The sequence below is a fragment of the Phaseolus vulgaris genome, chromosome 11 (assembly GCF_000499845.2).
Source record: "Phaseolus vulgaris cultivar G19833 chromosome 11, P. vulgaris v2.0, whole genome shotgun sequence".
Lineage (NCBI taxonomy): Eukaryota > Viridiplantae > Streptophyta > Magnoliopsida > Fabales > Fabaceae > Phaseolus > Phaseolus vulgaris.
Window position 1 is genome coordinate 32,171,804 of NC_023749.2, and position 18,422 is coordinate 32,190,225.

General features: G+C 32.9%; 3 protein-coding genes across 3 annotated transcripts; all 3 read left to right on the forward strand.

Moving 5' to 3' along the window:
* LOC137822725 (uncharacterized) lies at positions 1-6,634 on the forward strand. Its single transcript, XM_068627681.1, has 10 exons — positions 1-634; positions 2,708-2,785; positions 3,813-3,854; positions 3,922-4,024; positions 4,476-4,543; positions 4,632-4,676; positions 4,771-4,878; positions 4,973-5,060; positions 5,267-5,313; positions 6,308-6,634. Exons 1-10 carry the CDS (start codon positions 74-76, stop codon positions 6,383-6,385), a joined length of 1,218 nt encoding a protein of 405 aa, XP_068483782.1. The 5' UTR covers positions 1-73; the 3' UTR covers positions 6,386-6,634.
* Positions 6,635-11,367: 4,733 nt separating this feature from the next.
* On the forward strand, positions 11,368-13,691 carry LOC137820742 (peroxidase P7-like). The gene is made up of 3 exons (XM_068624979.1): positions 11,368-11,863; positions 12,056-12,247; positions 12,850-13,691. Exons 1-3 carry the CDS (start codon positions 11,651-11,653, stop codon positions 13,399-13,401), a joined length of 957 nt encoding a protein of 318 aa, XP_068481080.1. The 5' UTR covers positions 11,368-11,650; the 3' UTR covers positions 13,402-13,691.
* A 1,201-nt stretch (positions 13,692-14,892) lies between these two features.
* LOC137820749 (uncharacterized) lies at positions 14,893-16,362 on the forward strand. Its single transcript, XM_068624989.1, has 3 exons — positions 14,893-15,110; positions 15,188-15,261; positions 16,033-16,362. Exons 1-3 carry the CDS (start codon positions 14,951-14,953, stop codon positions 16,171-16,173), a joined length of 375 nt encoding a protein of 124 aa, XP_068481090.1. The 5' UTR covers positions 14,893-14,950; the 3' UTR covers positions 16,174-16,362.
* Positions 16,363-18,422: the final 2,060 nt, after the last annotated feature.

The following is an 18,422-nucleotide window of genomic DNA, read 5'->3' on the forward strand; positions in this document are numbered from 1 at the left end:
TCCCTCTTTCCCCACCACACTAACCCCATTTCCTAAAACCTTTCACTCTCTCACTCTCTCACATTCTTCAACCATGGCGGCACTCAAGCTTCTTCTCTCCCAAGCTGGCCGCCATTCCTTCGCCAAACGCGCTTCTCTCTCACACTCTCCTTTCTCTTTCACCTCTCATCGATCCCTCTGCTCTTCCTCCCAATCAAACTCAAACCCTCCCGCCACACCCTCCCAACCCATCCCCATCCAACCAGTTTCCTACCCTATCAAGCCCAAATCCCCGCCGCCTGAACCCTCGTTGGAATCCTCACCACCACCACCTGCCGAGCCGCAATCCCTCCGCCCGCCATCGGACTCGCGGCGAGCGTGGACGCGCGAGGACATCCGATACGTGAAGGACGCGCCGTCGATTGAGGTGGTGTCGTACGCCCCGCGCGTGGCGCCTCTCCCCGATGACAAGGTGGTGGACGAGGGGGTGGAGATTGAGAGGAGGAAGATCGAGGCGGAGAATGAGCTGAGGATGAGAATGGTGAAGGCCACCGAAGAGGAGCGGATGAAGGTGCCGTTTCCGCTTCTGATTAAGCCCAAAAAAAATGAGAAGCCGCCTCCGCTTGAATTGGCAGAAGCCATTCGCCAAGTTAAGGTGAAAACAAAGCCATTAGTTCAAATTATAAATAGTTTCGAGAGACGGTATTAATTTCTCTGTTAAGTAGTCCTTGAAGTAATGAAATTATACAGGTAGTCACTAAAATATAGTTGAATATCGATTAGATTAGTTTCTTAATGTTCAGAGACTAGTTTGAAGAATTTGTGTAGTACTCGGGCAGTGCTTAACATGATTTATGAATAACATGGCTAAACTTTGGTCTTTTAACTGAGCCAAATTGCATTGTGTAATTTGAGTAGTTGACCTCACCTAGTGGAGTAAGATTGTGTTGTTGTATGTGGACTATGTTTTTTGCTGATAATTCCGTTCTAGCTTAATTTGCACACCTTATGTGTCTATTACGTAGAAGTTTTGTTGGAGCTTTGGGTAATGCCATAGTTGGATTGTTGGTTATTAGGAACAAGTTACTGTAGTAGAAATTACATGTGATACGAGGAGTCTTGGATCCTCCAGTGAGAGATTGATGCAAAAAAATTATATAAAAACTACTGGGGTATTTTAGGCTTGCATAGTTACCCCTATGAAATGTCTAAGCTGTTGCCTTTTGGTGAAATGAAAGAGCTTGTAAGTTGTTTCTCTTTCAAAATTTTATGTTAAATGCCTTTATTGAGTTGGGACTGTTAAAGTGACATATACACTAATCCTGGTTGGTCATTTTTGCTGTCTGTAAGTGTGGCACCTTGTCATACAGTAATCTACGCTTAGATTAAACATTTTAGGAGACTGAAACTGCATTTTACAGGTTTGTAATCAGGTATGTGAGCTGTCCTGGAGCAAAAAAACGAGTACATATTGCAATAAATTTCTAAAAGCTACTGCTGCAAATTTTTAATACATAGATAAAAAACTGTGTTGTTCACTAATGCTAATTTTTTTCTTTGTTAGGGAGACCAATTTGGAAAGTATAAAATTGTTACAAGATTTTAGTAATAGCAACTGTTTTTTTTTTTTGTTTGATTCTGTATGTGCAGTATAAAGGTATCTGTTATAGATGTATTCTGTATAGCACCATCCCCCTGTCGAGTTTTTAATTTCTGCTATCTATTATTTGTGAATTATTATAACTATATTGGCACATACCCTGTCACCAATCTGTAGCATTTTCTTAATAATAAACAGTACTAAGCAATGTTGCCAAACTCTCTAGTTAACTTGTAAACTTTTACGAGTTTACTGTTAGGGAGAGAAAATGAGTTATCTTTTTGTCAAACTCTTTTATAAACAAACTTGGCTAAGTTCTTTAATTTCGTGAAAACTCTCAAGTCAAGAACCGAGTTAGTGAGTATAAAATCAAATGTAATTGTTGGCTCCAATTGACCCTATTAGGAAGTCAGTTTAAGCCTAACTCATTCTGACAAAATCAGTTTATAAGGTGAGGTTTGTCCCACTTATATATTGTAAATTAGCTTTATCTTTAGTCTATACGAGAAGCCTAACTCATCCTTGCTAGGATAGATTCTGATATCATATTAGGAAGTGAGTTTAAGCCTAAGTCATCCTCACAAAACTAACTTGTAAGGTGAGGCTTGTCCCACCTATATACTGTAAATTGACTTTATTTCTATTCGATGTGGAATCTCCAACAGATTCTTTAGTTTATTTGAAGCAATAAACTACCTTTTGAACTGTTTTCACCATAAGAACTTATGTTTTTAAAATTTGAATGATTTGATCATTATATAGTTTAATCTTATTTAATAATAATGTACTATAACACTTTCTAATTGTGGTTTGTTACTTTGCTTTATTCTGGGTTGAAATGTTGAATTGTTGTTGTGTTAAAGTATCATGTTATGTGTAAATGTTCTGAATGTTTTATTTGCCTCTTGAGTTTAGGAGTCCGGTCTATGAAATCTTTACCAAATTTATGCTAGTTCTTGAGTTTAATAACCTTGATGCTACACTAATGAATTGTTAGTATAGCTAAATTGCCTACACCCAACCTTTGGGGTCATTGATTTGATTGGCACGGCCTTTTTGATGATCTTCACAATTTACCTTGAATATTCCATCAGTTTCTGTCATTTAATATAATTACATACTGTTCAGGCCAATGCCAAGGCAAAGTTTGATGAAACTGTTGAAGCACATATAAGATTGGGTGTTGATTCAAAGCGAACAGAACTGGTATGCATAGTTTCCCCCCTATTCCCTGTATTGAATTTGTTTGTTTTCTTGAGTGATTCTTTGAACATATAAATTTTGAATTTGACATGTAGACCTGAGGCTCCATGGGTTTGTCATGTTCAACAAATTGCATAAGTAAATACTTGGAGGTTTATGCTTTTTAAACTTTGATGATTAATGTCCAGTAATTTCTGCTTGCTAAACAAGATGATATTCTTGGATCAATATAGCTCTCATTTGCTACAAGACTTGCCTTTGTTTACAAGGACTTCAAGTTACCAATCCTACACATTTATATGTGCTTTGAATGAATGGTTATAATAATGGGTCCTTTTGTTTGATAAAAGTAATTAAGTTAGTTAATTAATAATATCATAAATTTGAATTTTATTCAGAAATAACTATAAGACTATTTGGTTTAAATAGTGGTTATATTTAATGGCACTGTACGTACTTCAAGAAATATTTTTTTTACCAATGAGTGTGACTTGTATTAATGAATGCATCCACTTGCTTGGAGAATGACTGGATGTTTCATTGACCGATTTCACAATAAATTAAGGCTACAAAAGGATATTAACAATTAATACATTTGAAGTAGCACCAAAAGAAAGGAATGTGTGTAACTAATATAGTTAATAAGCTAAAATACACCCACAATAAATTTAGGGTATGATAAGAAATTAGCAATTAATACATTTGAAGGGGGTCCATGTTTCTTATAATTAGGACAAAAAAGTGTTCCCATTTTGTTTCTAGTATAAAGGACTGGAGGAAGTAATATCTTTAAAAACATAGCCTTTTCATGTTCCCTAAGCATCATATGCTGTGAAATTATTATATTATTATGTTGGGTGAGTTATCTTAGAAAATTTCTTCAAAGACTATTCAAAATATTCTGCAGAACACTTTTTTTGTGCTTATACATCCCAAATCACTGTTATTTTGTCCCTTTTTTCTGGATAAAACTATATATGCTGTTTCTTCAATCCTTTGCTCTAGAAGATAATGATTTCAACTCTGGCAGGCAGTTCGTGGTACTGTGATTCTGCCTCATGGTGCTCCCAAGGTAACATATGAATGTTAAGCAATTGATATAATGGTAGGTTTGTCGTCTAATTCTCAAAACCTTCCAGGCCGTCAGTGTGGCTGTTTTTGCAGAAGGGGCTGAGGCAGAGGAAGCTAAAGCTGCAGGAGCTGATATAGTTGGTGGTAGAGAGCTTATTGAGGAGATTGCTAGTAATGAACTGATCTCTTTCTACAAGTAATTTTGTACATCATGTTGATAGATTTTTCCCATACTATATTTGTGAAAAGCAAATGTGTGGTGCATATTGTCCCTTGCCTTGTTGGTTCCATTCTTTCTTTCCTTGTTTTTTTAGCTGTATATTCATCACCTTCTGTACGTGCACATTCCTAGTATATGCTTGCTTATCTGCAGTTATTTTTCTCCTTTGTTCTATCTGTGCGCACACCTAAACCTAATGTTTTAATTTAGGCAAACTTGTAACATTAATTTTGTTTGTCATGTACTTAACAGACACTTTGACAGTAACTCAACTGTGTATGGAATGGAGTATTCTATACACGTCCTTGGGGCCTTAGCAACTATTATTTTTCCTTTTCATGCCAAGAATATAAAATTTCTAAACTGTATCCACATCTAATAATAGCTTATATATACTTATAGGTGGTAAAAATAAGCTCAAAGTTGACAAATGCTTCTCGTCTCCTGGAATGGCACCTCATCTTGGAAAGGTTTTTTTCTTTCATTTAAGTGGTTTTATACGGTGACATCATCTGAATTAATAGTTTTTTTCTTCTAAAGCTTGTATGAACTATGCAGATAGCACAATACCTTAGAAAGCGCAGACTGATGCCTGATAAGAAGGTTAGTTTATCAACATCTTTTGGCGTTCTTTTTAAGTTCGGGATCATGTGGGTTGTATGTAACTCTTGTTTGGTTGTTTTTATATGATCTACAGCTAGGTACTCTCACCAGTGATATTGCAGGGCAGTTGAAAGAGTTAAGACAGGGTCGTGTGGAGTTTAAAATGGAAAGTAAATCAATTTTGCATGTGGGACTTGGAAAGGTACGATATTGTTCTCTTCCAACTCCTTATAGACTCCGTTACATGCAATAGGTGTGTTGTATGAGGTGTTTTGTGCTTCCAATAATATCCACAGGTAAGCTACAAAGAAGATGCTTTACGGGAGAATATTAGTGCATTTATGAATGCTGTATTGCTTGCGAAGCCTGCTGGCTTAAAGAAGAGTAAGTAGCACAAACCTCCTTATGCTTTCCTTCTCTCTATTTTTGAAAAAGAAATTATGTTGTCAGATCACAACTGATAATCTATCTCCCCTCCCCCTAAACCTATTTACAACAAATTCCATAGCACTTTAAGTTGGTACAACACATGATCACATTTTATTTGCTAAGGTTACTTCCATTATCTTATAGTTCTCTTTGTTATTCAGCTTCCAAATATGCTGGGTATGTGTTGTCTGTCCATATAAGCAGCACGGTAAGCTCTTGCATCTCATTATTGTTTCTTTTTTTTGTGTATTTTAGATTGAAAGCTACATTTCATTCTTGCATTTTACATTAATGATACTCAAGGAAACATTGGGTGTGTACATATAATTCATCCTCCCCTATTTCCTTCTGAAAGCAGAAAGTGAACTAATATTGGCAATGGTTTTAGTGTTCAGTTTGCAAACCGTCTCCACCTAGTGGGAAAAGAGGCTTGGTTATTGTTTTATGCAAGATATAACATCAAGGATTTTGATTTGCACGCTGTTTCTAACAAGTCAGTTATGAGTCTCTCATTGTTGACTACAATGTATTTAGGATGCATGTAGTTGCTCTGATTTAGCCTCTGATAGACGGTCAGTAAAACATGGTATAGAATTAAGGGAGACATAGTAGTGAAAATTTCCACGTTTTTATATGTTGTAAGGTTGACCTGAGGAAGTTCAATCGATTTAGAGCAGCAATTCAATCATATTACCTTTGAAATTAAAAGAATTGGGTGAAAATTTGAACTGGATATAACATGATGATTAGATTAGATCTTATCTTATTCATGGTGCTGAACTTGAATTTAAGTAGTATGGTGAGACCTGAGAATCAATAATGAAAATGTTAAAAAGGGAGTGGGGTGAAAGATAAGAGGGAGTTCCTTATCTTTGTGATATCAAACACGTGCTCAATTAGATATTATAATCTTTTTAAATGCTAAAAGGTATATTCCCCTCGCATACAGATCGTGAAATTTCATGATTGCACTAGTTATGTGGGGAGATAGAAGTGATCATTAGTGATTAAGGTAGGAGAATCTACTTGGGCAGTGAAGCAGGAGCAATGAAAGGGTAAGTGAAACAAGGGAGGAGGGAGTTATGTAAAATGGGAGCAATGAAGATGTAAATTTGCTAGTATCCTCCGTTGCAGTGATTATTTATGAATTTTGTCTCATTCTTGTAGCGTTCAAATTATTTTGTGCTATCCTATTTATGCAGATGGGCCCAGGATTACCTGTATCAATACAATCATTGTCCAAAGCTGCAGATAACTACAAGAAAACGCATGTGGTATGAATCATGTGGATACATCAAATATGGGCATTCAACGTGAATCCAAGTTTAGATGAACATATGTCGTAGTGTTTTTGTTCATTACCATTGATTTTGTAAGCTGTTTAGTGAAGTATGAGACAATAAGCGAAAATTTTGACATTGTGCGAGGTTGTTGAATTTTCTGGCTGTGTTCCATTTTCCTCATTTCACCGCCGAAAATCATGGCCTACTAAATTAATTCATTTAAAGCATTACCGGCTAACCCTTTGATATCTGGATTTAATGGTTTATTGCTTCTCTTTAAACTAAGTTTACTACTGATCATCTGCAAACTGATTTTATATGACAACGGACATTTTAGTGTTGATGTGTTAAAAAAGTAAAATGTGGTTATATTTTGAAGTGGTGAGTGCAGTTGATTTTTTAAACCCTTGTTTAGTGTTTTTGCCGGTGACTTGGCTGCCGATTGACTCTGGCGACTGGTTCAAGCTCCGTCTGTCTCCTTTGGAATATGCACGGTTGTTGAATGCTTTTATCTGTAGAGACAGAGGGTGTCCTTACGGCTGTTTGCACTCCGACACTCAAGTCAGTAAGGACTCACAAAAACAACAATAATTCTCAGTGTAGTATGGAAAAACGTCTAAAAATAGCGTACCTTCACCTAGGGTTTCAGCCCCTTTCTATAACCGTACATGCAACAATTGCACTTGAGATAAACAAATATTAACTGAAAATAAGTACATTATCTTATATCTCTAACCGAACATCGCCTACTACGTGCACCAATGACCTTTAGGTGCTAAAATGCAAGTCACATTTTGTTATACATACACCTACCTATCTTTTTAGGGTTAGCAACATCTATCAATACATGCAGCAAACATGTATGTGCAACAGATAAAATATTTCTTTATCTTTTATCTTCAGAATCACAATAGATAAAATATCTCTTTATATTTTATCTTTAAACACATGCAACTTGAATTTAAATCATAGCACATTATTAGAAAATTATGCCCATTAACGAAATAGGTCCAACATCGCTACCTTGACTCCAGGTCTATGGTTGAGCTGACCTCTACCCTACCTGAGAACCGAGTAGTAACTGGTCCAAGACTGGGGATCGAGCTCCTGTCCGGTACATTTAGTTTCCACAAAAATTAAGAAAAATTTAGTGATTGTATTGCTGAAGGCAAGGGAAGGCAAACGGGAGAAAAGAAAAAATAGCAAAAAGAAGGCAATTCATTAACGCCACCTTATTCCATTTAGGCATATGATTTCACATTGACATTAGATGATTTGCCTCCAAGTTTTTGTCAGCGCATATTTTTCTGAGTTTCATGATGATGGTCAACGTGCCTATTATATTACAGGTTCCACAGAATAAAACGCGGAAGAGACTTTTATACCTTCCAACTACTAAGCATAGATATGATAATAAAGTTTCATGAAAATGTGATGAGAATCTTAAATGTTTAACCCAATTGCTAATCTAAGTCAATGATGCATCTTTCTAATCTCAACTGTTGCTTTATCAAATCTCAATCATTGAGTTTATTTTCATAGCCATACAAATTTTATCAACTTAAAAGACTATTTTCTTGTGTTCAATAATAAAAAAAGACAAAAACTTATTTTCAAAGAGCTGACTCAAATACTTTGCATGCTGCATCCATATTATTAGTGGAAAACTGTAATTCATATAAATGGGAAATTTTTGTTAAATAATAAATATCTAAGAGAGCAAAGCTTTGCTAAGATTTGTGTGTGTACTGTATAATATACCTTTCCCTTTTTGTCATCAAAACCAAGTTTTCAAAGGCATTAATTTTGTATTTGATTATATCATTTCTTTCATACATGGGAGCCACCACCGTCACATATCCTTCTCCAACTGCTAAATATTGCTTTTATCAACTCTTACCAATCTTTCTCAAATCTATTATCCTTTTATCAACAAAGTCTCTACACACTTCATATATAATTGAATTCTTCAATTCAAACATGCTAATCAGAGTTTAATTTTTACTTACCTATAAAAGGACATATTTTATTTATATAAATATGTTTTGGTGAGATAAATGATCCAGATATGAAAATTTTCTCCACAAATACTTGTAGAAGAGACAAATAAATAATAATAAAAAATCTTCAAAATTTAAAATTAGCTTACCATTATAGAGATAAATTCAAAAAAATTTAAAAAAAGAATTCTTATTTTTCTCTCATTGGATAAGTTTATCCAAATATGCAGATATTATTATTTTATATAAAAAATCATACAATTTATAAAACACGTACATCAATTTTGAAGCTGTAATTTGCTTAGTATATTAATATTGAAAAAAAAAATATTTTTCGGATTTTATTTTTTTCGCTATATCAACTAAGTATGGTAAGGAAATGGTGATGAAATGTTTTTTCAAAACTTAAAGTTTTAAGGCAACTGTTTAAGATAACTTTGTCTGACTAAACCAATTCAATCCATTCACTTTGGATTACCAGATCTGGGAACAAACTTCTCACACACTCTACACTTTCTACTACTTAGTCAATCTATTTAGACTAAATGAAAACGAGTGATGATGATATGGTCAAAGAAATAACAGAAAATAAAAATAAAAATATATAAAGTTTATTACGTTAAAATGCTAAAAATTACTTAATACTTGTTTTTAAACTATTAAAAATAAATGTACGTTAAATAGTTTAAATGAATGCCTTTAAATGTTCATTAACAAAATTTTGTTTTTGTTAGTTTTGAGATGATTTTTTAAAACTACTACTTTAGTCTTTATAATTAAACAAATTTAGTGTTGCAGTATCTTTAAAGTTACACCTTTCATTTCTTATATATGTTATTTTTAATATGTTTTAATCCCTAAGAGTTTAGGTGGTAGTGATTAAAACAAATCAAAGTGGTATGTAATATAATTAAAAACAAATTTAAAATCTTAAATATAAAAAGATAAAAAAAGGTAAGATTAGTGTAATAGCTAATTGAGTAATTAAACCAAATTTCTCTTGGAACATGTTTAGATTAAAGTTTGTAAACTTAGGGTTTCTTAAAATTAAGTTTATGAACCGAATTACCATGATTATCTTAAGTTTTATTTCTATAAAAGAGTTTAAAAAAAATTCAATATGAAAATTATCAAGGTTTAATTTAGTTTCAAAACAATTTTTTATCACAATAGTACTGAAAATATTTTAAGTACTCTTTTGTTTGATTTTTGTGTCAATGACTGTCTTATGTATTATTATCTCTAATTTATCGATTAATTTATGTCTTTTTACTCTAATCTTTTTTAAGTGAGTGAATTAACAACAAATTAAAGGAGATGAAAGAGTGAATAAATAAGTTGACTAGCGAGTTAAAAGACAAAGATATTATCGTAATTCTATTGATGAAAAAAAACAAATAATTAAATAAAAATATAAAATATATTGTGTCCTTGGTAAAAAAATATTAGAAACTCAATAAAACCTCTTAAAACTTAATTAATTAATCAATTAAACATGTACTTTGTAATTATTATCCAATGTCATGAATATCCAAAATTAGAGCAGACATACCTTACTCCAGAGATTCCTTTTACACCACTTAAACATATATAAATTCTAATAAAATCTCAAACTAAAAAAAAAACCAAAAACTTGCACAGACATTAGACAAAGTAAAAGGTAGTCAAACTGTGAACAGCACATGGGTTATCCAAAAAACAACGCGGTAATGATTAAAAGTCAGCATTTTTTAATGGGAAAACAACTTCTACTTTTGCAACTAAAATTATTCAGTTTTATAATTTTTAAATTAAATTTGTAAATTAAAAATAATATATAATTTTTATTATTTGTTCGTAAATGCATGATACAAAATATAAAACATTTTATTTTTTTATCGTGTAACTACACCACACAGAATAAGCTTTATCTAATCATAAGAAAAACTATTAAGAAAAGCTATGAATAGGTGATGTGTAAAGTAACAACAATCATGGATTTCCTTTATAAAAGATAAATCAATAATCTATGACAAAAAAGGTTTAGCCAAAAAGGAGAAATGACATAATTTGATGAATCAATCATTTTGGCGTCATCATATTAGTTATAAAATAAAAATATATTAAAAGTTGATAAATCAATACTCTCATTAATATTTTTTTTAAATGTATAACTTAAATATTTATATTAATATATATTAAAATCAAAATAACAACATATAACTAAGTACTTATATGGCATTTCAAATATATATTTGATATTTTTTTATAATTTTTTAATAAGGAAAATAAATCGTAATAAAAGTAAGATATATTTAGATTAAAAAATCCGGGATCAATAATTTTTTTTTTAGACTTAACATGATAGCGGATTTTAATTTCAAGAATTAAAGTATTTGTTTACTCGATAATATTATTCAAGTACTTTTTTTAACATTTAATTTTTTTTATCAATACACTAGCTAAAACCAAGAGTTATTTTTACATAAAAGAAAGAACTATATCACATAGTTATAAATTACACTAATTATTGTACTATATAATTTTCTTATAGCATAACTCTACATTAAAATGTACAATTAATTAAAGTTTTTATCATATATAACTGCTTGCTGATATATATATATATATATATATATATATAAAGTTAAAATTTTCATTTTTTATATTTAAAATTACATTAAATCAAAATAATTTGAGTCAAGTAAAACAACTTGGTTCGAAAGGATAATTTTTTTTCTTAAATATGCTTCAATTTAGCAAAATATTGGATCTTTTATCTTCTTGAAAATACCATGCTTATAAAAGCTAATGCATTTTTGTGAAGGAAAAACGAAGTATATTTTTAACCCAAACTTGAAATTTCAGTTAAAATACATATTATTGCAATTCCTTAAACTCACAGAGTAATCTCTAAAGTTGTATCATAGTGATAACAGAATAGTTCAAAACTCCATAGTTTCATACTGCTTAAACATGTTAGCAGTAGTATTGGTTTTTGAAGTCAACCACTCTTTATATGTTTTGTCTTCATTTTACAAATTTTCTTCCATTCATCTTTCCTAAAAGAAAAGCAAAGCGCGTCTAACTAAAGTAGGAGCAGACAAGTTTGAAAATTGAAGCAAACACATCTGAAGATAAAGTTTTCAATTTTCTACTTTCTCACTCTCTCCCTCTCTCCCTCTGCATGCATAACACTTTGCATATAAATATCATGCATGCTCACTTCTTCTAAAACCATCTTCACAACTCATCACAACTCAAACTTGCTATTGCTACAGACATGTCTTCCCTTAACAACCCTTTCTTTCTTCTACTTTCTATTCTTTCTCTCTTAGCCTTTTCTTCCAATGCACAACTTTCTCCCACCTTTTATGCTCAAACTTGCCCCACCCTTCTAACCATAGTGCGCACTGCAACCAGACAAGCCATTGCCAGAGAACCTAGGCTTGCTGCCTCTATTCTTCGCTTGTTCTTTCATGATTGCTTTGTCAATGTAAACCCTCCTCTTAGCACACATTTTATCTTTTTTCTTTAACTTTTTTACCTTTTTTGGTTGCATTCAAAAACGAGTTTCATTGGATTATTTTGTAATGTTGCTATGAACTAGGACATGATCCTGCCAATAAAGTGTGATAGGTTCAAGTTATGTAAGTTTTTTTAAGTTGGCTCAAAACTCTGTTTGCAGGGCTGTGATGGATCAATTCTTTTGGACGACACTGCAACATTCACTGGAGAGAAAAATGCAGGACCTAACAGAAATTCAGCCAGGGGCTTCGAAGTTATTGACACCATTAAAACCAACGTTGAAGCTGCTTGCAATGCCACTGTGTCTTGTGCTGATATTCTAGCACTTGCCACAAGAGATGGAATAGTGCTGGTGAGTCCAATTCTCCGTAATTTATATATATAATTACTAAACCCTGCAAACAAAATTACTAGTTAACAGAAAAAAAAGAGTAAAATATATATATGGATATAAAAAGTATAAATTATGCAGGCTTTTTCCTTCTCCTAGTGAGATTGTGTGCATGCTGATCTCACTGAAATTCTAATGTGAAGTCATTCATTCTCACAACAAGTCAAATAGTAATTAACTTGATGTTGGTTTCTTTCTTTATTTCCATTTGAGCCTGTTTTCAAACCATATGTGTCCCCCACTTTCGGTTTCACTTTTCAAGCTTAATCTATCATCATGCAGTAGTGGGGCATATCCAATATCATGCAAAACTTCACACACCAAACAAAATCATTACATAAAACAAGAATCTCTTTGTGAAGAAATTCTGTTAAAATCAAGGGTTCTATAATCCTTTTTTCTTTTTAGTGTGTCCAACTATTGATTTAAAAGAGCAGCAACACAGAATCAGAAAAGAAAATACTAGATTAGTAGTGAAACTCAACAAAATATGAAAGAATCATTAGTATAGTGGAATAAAAATGTGTTCTTTCCACTAGTGTAAAATCCATGATTGTTTGCAGCTAGGAGGACCCTCATGGACAGTGCCTCTAGGAAGAAGAGATGCAAGAACAGCAAGCCTGAGTGCAGCCAACAGCCAAATCCCTTCACCATCCTCGGATCTCTCCACCCTCATATCCATGTTTGCAGCCAAAGGTCTAACAGCAAGAGACCTAACCGTGCTCTCAGGGGCTCACACAATAGGCCAATCCCAGTGCCAATTCTTCAGAGCTCGCATATACAATGAAACCAATATTGATCCAAACTTTGCCACCACAAGAAGGGCCAATTGTCCTAACTCTGGAGGGAACTTAAACCTGGCCCCTCTTGACACCCTCACCCCAACCCGTTTTGACAACAATTACTACACTGACCTTGTCAACCAACGTGGCCTTCTCCACTCTGACCAAGTGCTTTTCAATGGAGGCTCTCAAGATGCCCTTGTCAGGACCTATAGTGGCAATAATGCTGCCTTTTTCAGGGACTTTGCTGCTGCCATGGTGAAGATGGCCAACATTAGTCCTCTCACTGGGACCAATGGGGAGATCAGAAGGAATTGCAGACTGGTGAATTGATGATAATGTAGCAACAATAATAGTAATAATCATCATCATCATGCTTATGCCATTTTGTTCGTGTGTTTTGGAGCTGATGATTACCATAGCAAGAGGACCCATCAGCATGGTGTTAGAATTTATGTGTTTTAGAGATGAAGAGAGGTTTTTAGTGATTAATTACGAGGTTGTGATCATAAGTTAGCCTACATATCTATAAATGTTAGTGTCTTTCTTCTGGTGATTTACGTCTTAATTTCTAGCTTTTAGAGTTTTTTATTTATTTATAAAACTATTACCCTGTTGGGCCACTTCATATCCCTCATTTTATGTCTTTTCAAATTCTCTGCATCTTATTTTAAGACGTCTGAATAAATTGAATATTACATTTGATATTTTGTAAATAAAAAATCAATAAGAGAATAAACTAATCTCTACTAAAAGTTAATCAAGAAAAGTGACATGGGGTCAGGTTCACGATTGAGTTATTCCTGGTAAAAGGGTGGTCTCATTTGATTCCTAACTCATAGTTGATGTCTTCAAAAAAAACATCTCATGTCATGGTTCTTGGGATTTTGAATATAAACTTAAGTTTGGTGACAAACTAACAAACTTAAGAATTGAATATAAAAAAAAGATTTTGTTTGGTTTGAAAACTTGTACACTTTAAGCTTTTTGATTTAGATTTTTATAATTATATTATGGATTTTTATTTATTTTTAATAATATCATTCTGTTTTAGGACAAATGATTAATGAACTTTTTAGAGTATCAAACTGTTGGGATGTGAAAATCTCTCATTCTCATTCGTACCTTCTTTACTCCATCTTCATATTTTTTAAATTCGATGTATTTTTTCTTTATATTCAAGTTATATTCAAGTGATAATGGTTGTTTGTAATAACTATGGTAAACACTTATAAGTTTTACGAAATCTAGAAAATAAAATCAACAATATGTAAAAATGGAGTGTAAAATAAATAAAAAATTATATTTGCATCCAAAAACGTTGAATCTTCTCTTATACACGTTGAAATAATTAATAAAATTACTCTTTCAAACAAAAGTTGGTTTAAATTTTTTAAAAAGATTAAAACTTACTTTTTGATGAAGTTACATGGAAAATATATGGAGATGATGGAGGAAGAATTTGTCATAATCTTTTATGAAAAAAATTCCTATATATTTTAAATAAGGTTGGTTATCAGAATTTTTTATTTAAAAAGCAATTTTAATCTAATGTACTATTTTATTACTACCTTAACGTATGTATTTTCCGTGACCACTTTATAATAAAATAATTATTAACATTTTGCGTAATTAAGTAATTAATATTATTTTTATTTCATCAAATTTTGTTGTTAAAAATTAAAAAAAGAATTACCAATGTATTGTTTAATTGAATTATGAAATATATAATTAATTTTTGATGCATTCTAAAAATACAGAATTAGGAAATTTAGAGAGAAATATGAGAAATACAGAGTAGAGACTCTTAAATAGACGCAGGCAAAGGTTGTAGTGGCTTAACCTTATCTTATCCTGTGTAGGGAGAGAAAGAAGAAGAGAAATGGCGAGTGCAACAACCCATGTTTTTTCAGGGCTCACTGTTTCTTGTGGTAAAGGAAATTCATTCTTCAATTTCAATCACTCTCCTTCTTCTTCCACTCTTCTTTCCTCAAATTTCAGGCCTTTCAACTCTTTCTCCACCAATGGTCTTTTCTCCAGAGGTAATGTAAACTCATAAACCCTTTTTTCGTTAATTTAACACCAAACTGAATTGGTGGGGATGCTTCATTGCGTGTAGATTACTTGTCAAAGGACATGTTTTGCCGCCCAACACGTTCTCCTGTTGTTTGCATGGCCGGTTCCAAGAAAAAGGTACACCTAGCTAGCTCCCATTTCTACAAATTTTACCTGTGAATCAATTGGGTATTCATTCCTGCATTTGCTACAGCTCACTTTTTTTTTTCTAGAACAGAACTTAGATACAGGATTGCTTGTGTTGCTCTATTATGGAGATTCCATTCATATCATAATATATAATATGTAACTGAGGTATAAAACTTACCTTAAAATGACTTGTATGAGGTTGAGTTAGGTTTAAACCCATTACTAAGATTCTCCAATTAGAATTGAAGTTTGGTATTTGTAATTTATAATACTACAAGCAACATTTAAGGGTCAAGAGTGGCTCAGGCCCTTAAGTTGGCAGATAGAGATAAGTTCAGGTCATCCAAGCTATTTTACACTTTAGGTCCTTAACTTTCCAACTTAAGTCTGCAGAAACAGTTAAGTTCAGGTGATCTATGGTATTGCTCACTCTGGTACCTTGTGGTTCTATCACGATTTTATTTGAAAAAGGTACCTTTGGTGGGTTTAAAGAAAAATATTGGTTATAAACTACCCTTACTTACTTGACTCCTATATGATATGATATTTTTGGATGTCATGGATACAAGTTTTGTCCTTTTATTTACCGTTATTTTCCCCTTTATTCATTGCCATGCCATAAAGAACTTCTTACTAGTGAATTTGTCATAGATTAGGTGTCTTTTTCTTTTCACATTTTGTTTATTCATTAACTGCTTGCTTGTTGATCTGGATAACAAAGTATGAATGTTGCTGTTGTTGTTCTTCTTGTCATCATAGTCTAAGGTTATTAGGCTTGTTTCAACGGCTGGAACTGGATTCTTTTATGCCATAAAGAAAAGCAAGAAGAATGAAAAACTTGAGCTGAAGAAGTATGATCCAAAGGTGAAGCGCCATGTTGTGTTCAAAGAATCTAAATAAGATAAGCCTTTTTTGATGAATCAGGTTTTGACTATATGCTGCTACTGTTGTAACCGTAACTTATTCTTTTGATTTTATTTCTGAACAAAAATTGTGCAAAAAAAACTATATGTAAACTGCCATTTTGAGTTTTGTTAACCCCTCCTGACTAGAAGATCATAAAATGGGTATGTATGTTGGAGGTTGCAATTTGTTTCAAAGCGATAATTCATTTTTCCGATTTTGATTCTGATAATCTATAACTTTTGAAGTACGGGGTCCCCTTATTTGAAGTTTCACGGTGTTGTAGACGTTTTCAACACTGAGACCTGTAAAATGTGCCCTTGATACTCCTATTATTTGTCTAGTTGAAAACAAATTTGTCGACTCATACTTCAATTTACTTCCATATGACTGGAGTATTTTAGTAGACATATCCCACTAGACAGACACACTAAGATTGTTAAACTGTTAGACAATTCAATTTGAAATATAATACAAATATTAAAAATGGTGTCTCATTTTTTTTTGTGAGAATGGTTCCATGATGAAATAAATTTAAAACTTATAAAGTTTGTTTGAAAATGAGAATGTCTTAAAGATATAATTTCATCTTCTTAAAAGTGAATATAAAATAATGATTCTAACTAAATTTAGATCTTTGGTTATGGTACTGCCTTCACTTCGTCTGAGCTTCCCTTTTTCTCTGTTTCTGGTGCATATGTTGTGTCCTAGTGTTGGAATGTCAGTGTCATGTCCTCTGTCATTGTTAGAGTTTGTGCTTCATATTGTACATCAGTCCAAATTTAAAAAATTATAAATTAAACTGATTACATGTAGTTCCAACAAAACTAAAGCCTGCCTAGATGAACTACAAAGTTGAAGGAAACATTGTGAATCTCTTTTCCAATTGAACCAACATCTGAAGACCTCAAAGATTAGTGATCTCCCCTTAGATTCTTCCTTGTTTTCGAGCTTTCTCCTTCAATTGAATCTTCATGGGATTTACAAGTTTCTCCATCCTGAGCTCTGCCACCATTCCTTTTTTCAAAGTGATCATGATTCTTGGTGGTAAATTTCTCTTAATTCTCAAATTTGTCATGACGGTATTATCTCATTTTATGTGAGCCTCAAGACCAAGTAACAAATATCATCATTCTTGCCTTGAATCAATGTATCATCAAAGAAAACTAATAAAATTTTTCTGAGAAATTTACTGAAAACAATATTCATCAAACTTTGAAAAGTTGCTGGGCCACTAGGGGCATTTATAAGTCCAAATGGCATGACCAAATACTCATCGTGACCACTGTGTGTCTTGAATGCAGTTTTGTGTATATCTGCAGGATCCATCCTCATTTGATGATAACCTACCCTCAAATCAATTTTTAAAAAAATAACTGAACCATTCAACTCATCCATGAGGTCTTCTACTAAAGGAATTGGAAACCTGTCTTTAACTGTACCCTTGTTAAGCTCCCTATAATCAACACATAATCTCCAGGAGCCATCTTTTTTTCCAACTAACACAACAGGACTACCAGAAGAACTGCAGCTGTTCTGTATAAACCCGAATCCAGTATCTCCTGAACAACTTTATCAGTGATGTCCTTTTGATTTTCTGCATATCTATAAGGTCTTTTATTTACTGGATTAGTACGTTGCAATTGAGGAATCTGATGATTAAAACCTTCTTTCATGGGAGGTAATTGAGTAGGTTCTTCAAAAATATCCTGAAACTGATTCAGCAATTCTGAAATCAACACAGATGTTGATGTGAGTGGCATGGGTTGTTATTACGCAATAAGAGTCCATCATCTTGACAGACTTGTATCATGTCTATTTATAATTGTTTTATCCATTTGCTGATTTCTAATCAGTTTTATACTGCTCTGGGTAGATCTCTGAGAACATGTCTCTGCCAGCAACAGTAAACTCCATTAACAAATTGTTAAAATTCCAAATAATGTCTCCCAGTGTCACTAGCCATTCAATTCCTAAGACCAGGTCACAAACAACTCAAAGGTATCAGCATCGTCTGTCTGGAAAGTGTTGTTCTGCAGGACCCGATTAAATTTTTTTTCATTGACCTTATTCTTCAATTTGTTACCATCAGCTACAGTCACTTGTAAAGAATTCAGTTCTTCTCTATTGCATCCTAACGTCTTATGAACTTTGTACTTTCACCATCAAGGAGTACGTGTAATGATTTCTTTTCTGTAAGAACCAGTAATCCTCATTGTTCTGAAACCTGTAATTCCAGCAAGGGC

Excerpts from the sequence above, each read along its gene's own strand:
- LOC137822725 (XM_068627681.1), top strand. The coding sequence starts at position 74 with ATGGCGGCACTCAAGCTTCTTCTCTCCCAAGCTGGCCGCCATTCCTTC. Across the intron at positions 2,786-3,812 it reads ATTCAAAGCGAACAGAACTG|GCAGTTCGTGGTACTGTGAT; the intron begins GTATGCATAGTT and ends CAACTCTGGCAG. Across the intron at positions 4,879-4,972 it reads TGCATGTGGGACTTGGAAAG|GTAAGCTACAAAGAAGATGC; the intron begins GTACGATATTGT and ends TAATATCCACAG.
- LOC137820742 (XM_068624979.1), top strand. The coding sequence starts at position 11,651 with ATGTCTTCCCTTAACAACCCTTTCTTTCTTCTACTTTCTATTCTTTCT. Across the intron at positions 11,864-12,055 it reads TTCATGATTGCTTTGTCAAT|GGCTGTGATGGATCAATTCT; the intron begins GTAAACCCTCCT and ends CTCTGTTTGCAG. Across the intron at positions 12,248-12,849 it reads CAAGAGATGGAATAGTGCTG|CTAGGAGGACCCTCATGGAC; the intron begins GTGAGTCCAATT and ends GATTGTTTGCAG.
- LOC137820749 (XM_068624989.1), top strand. The coding sequence starts at position 14,951 with ATGGCGAGTGCAACAACCCATGTTTTTTCAGGGCTCACTGTTTCTTGT. Across the intron at positions 15,111-15,187 it reads CAATGGTCTTTTCTCCAGAG|ATTACTTGTCAAAGGACATG; the intron begins GTAATGTAAACT and ends CATTGCGTGTAG. Across the intron at positions 15,262-16,032 it reads TGGCCGGTTCCAAGAAAAAG|TCTAAGGTTATTAGGCTTGT; the intron begins GTACACCTAGCT and ends TTGTCATCATAG.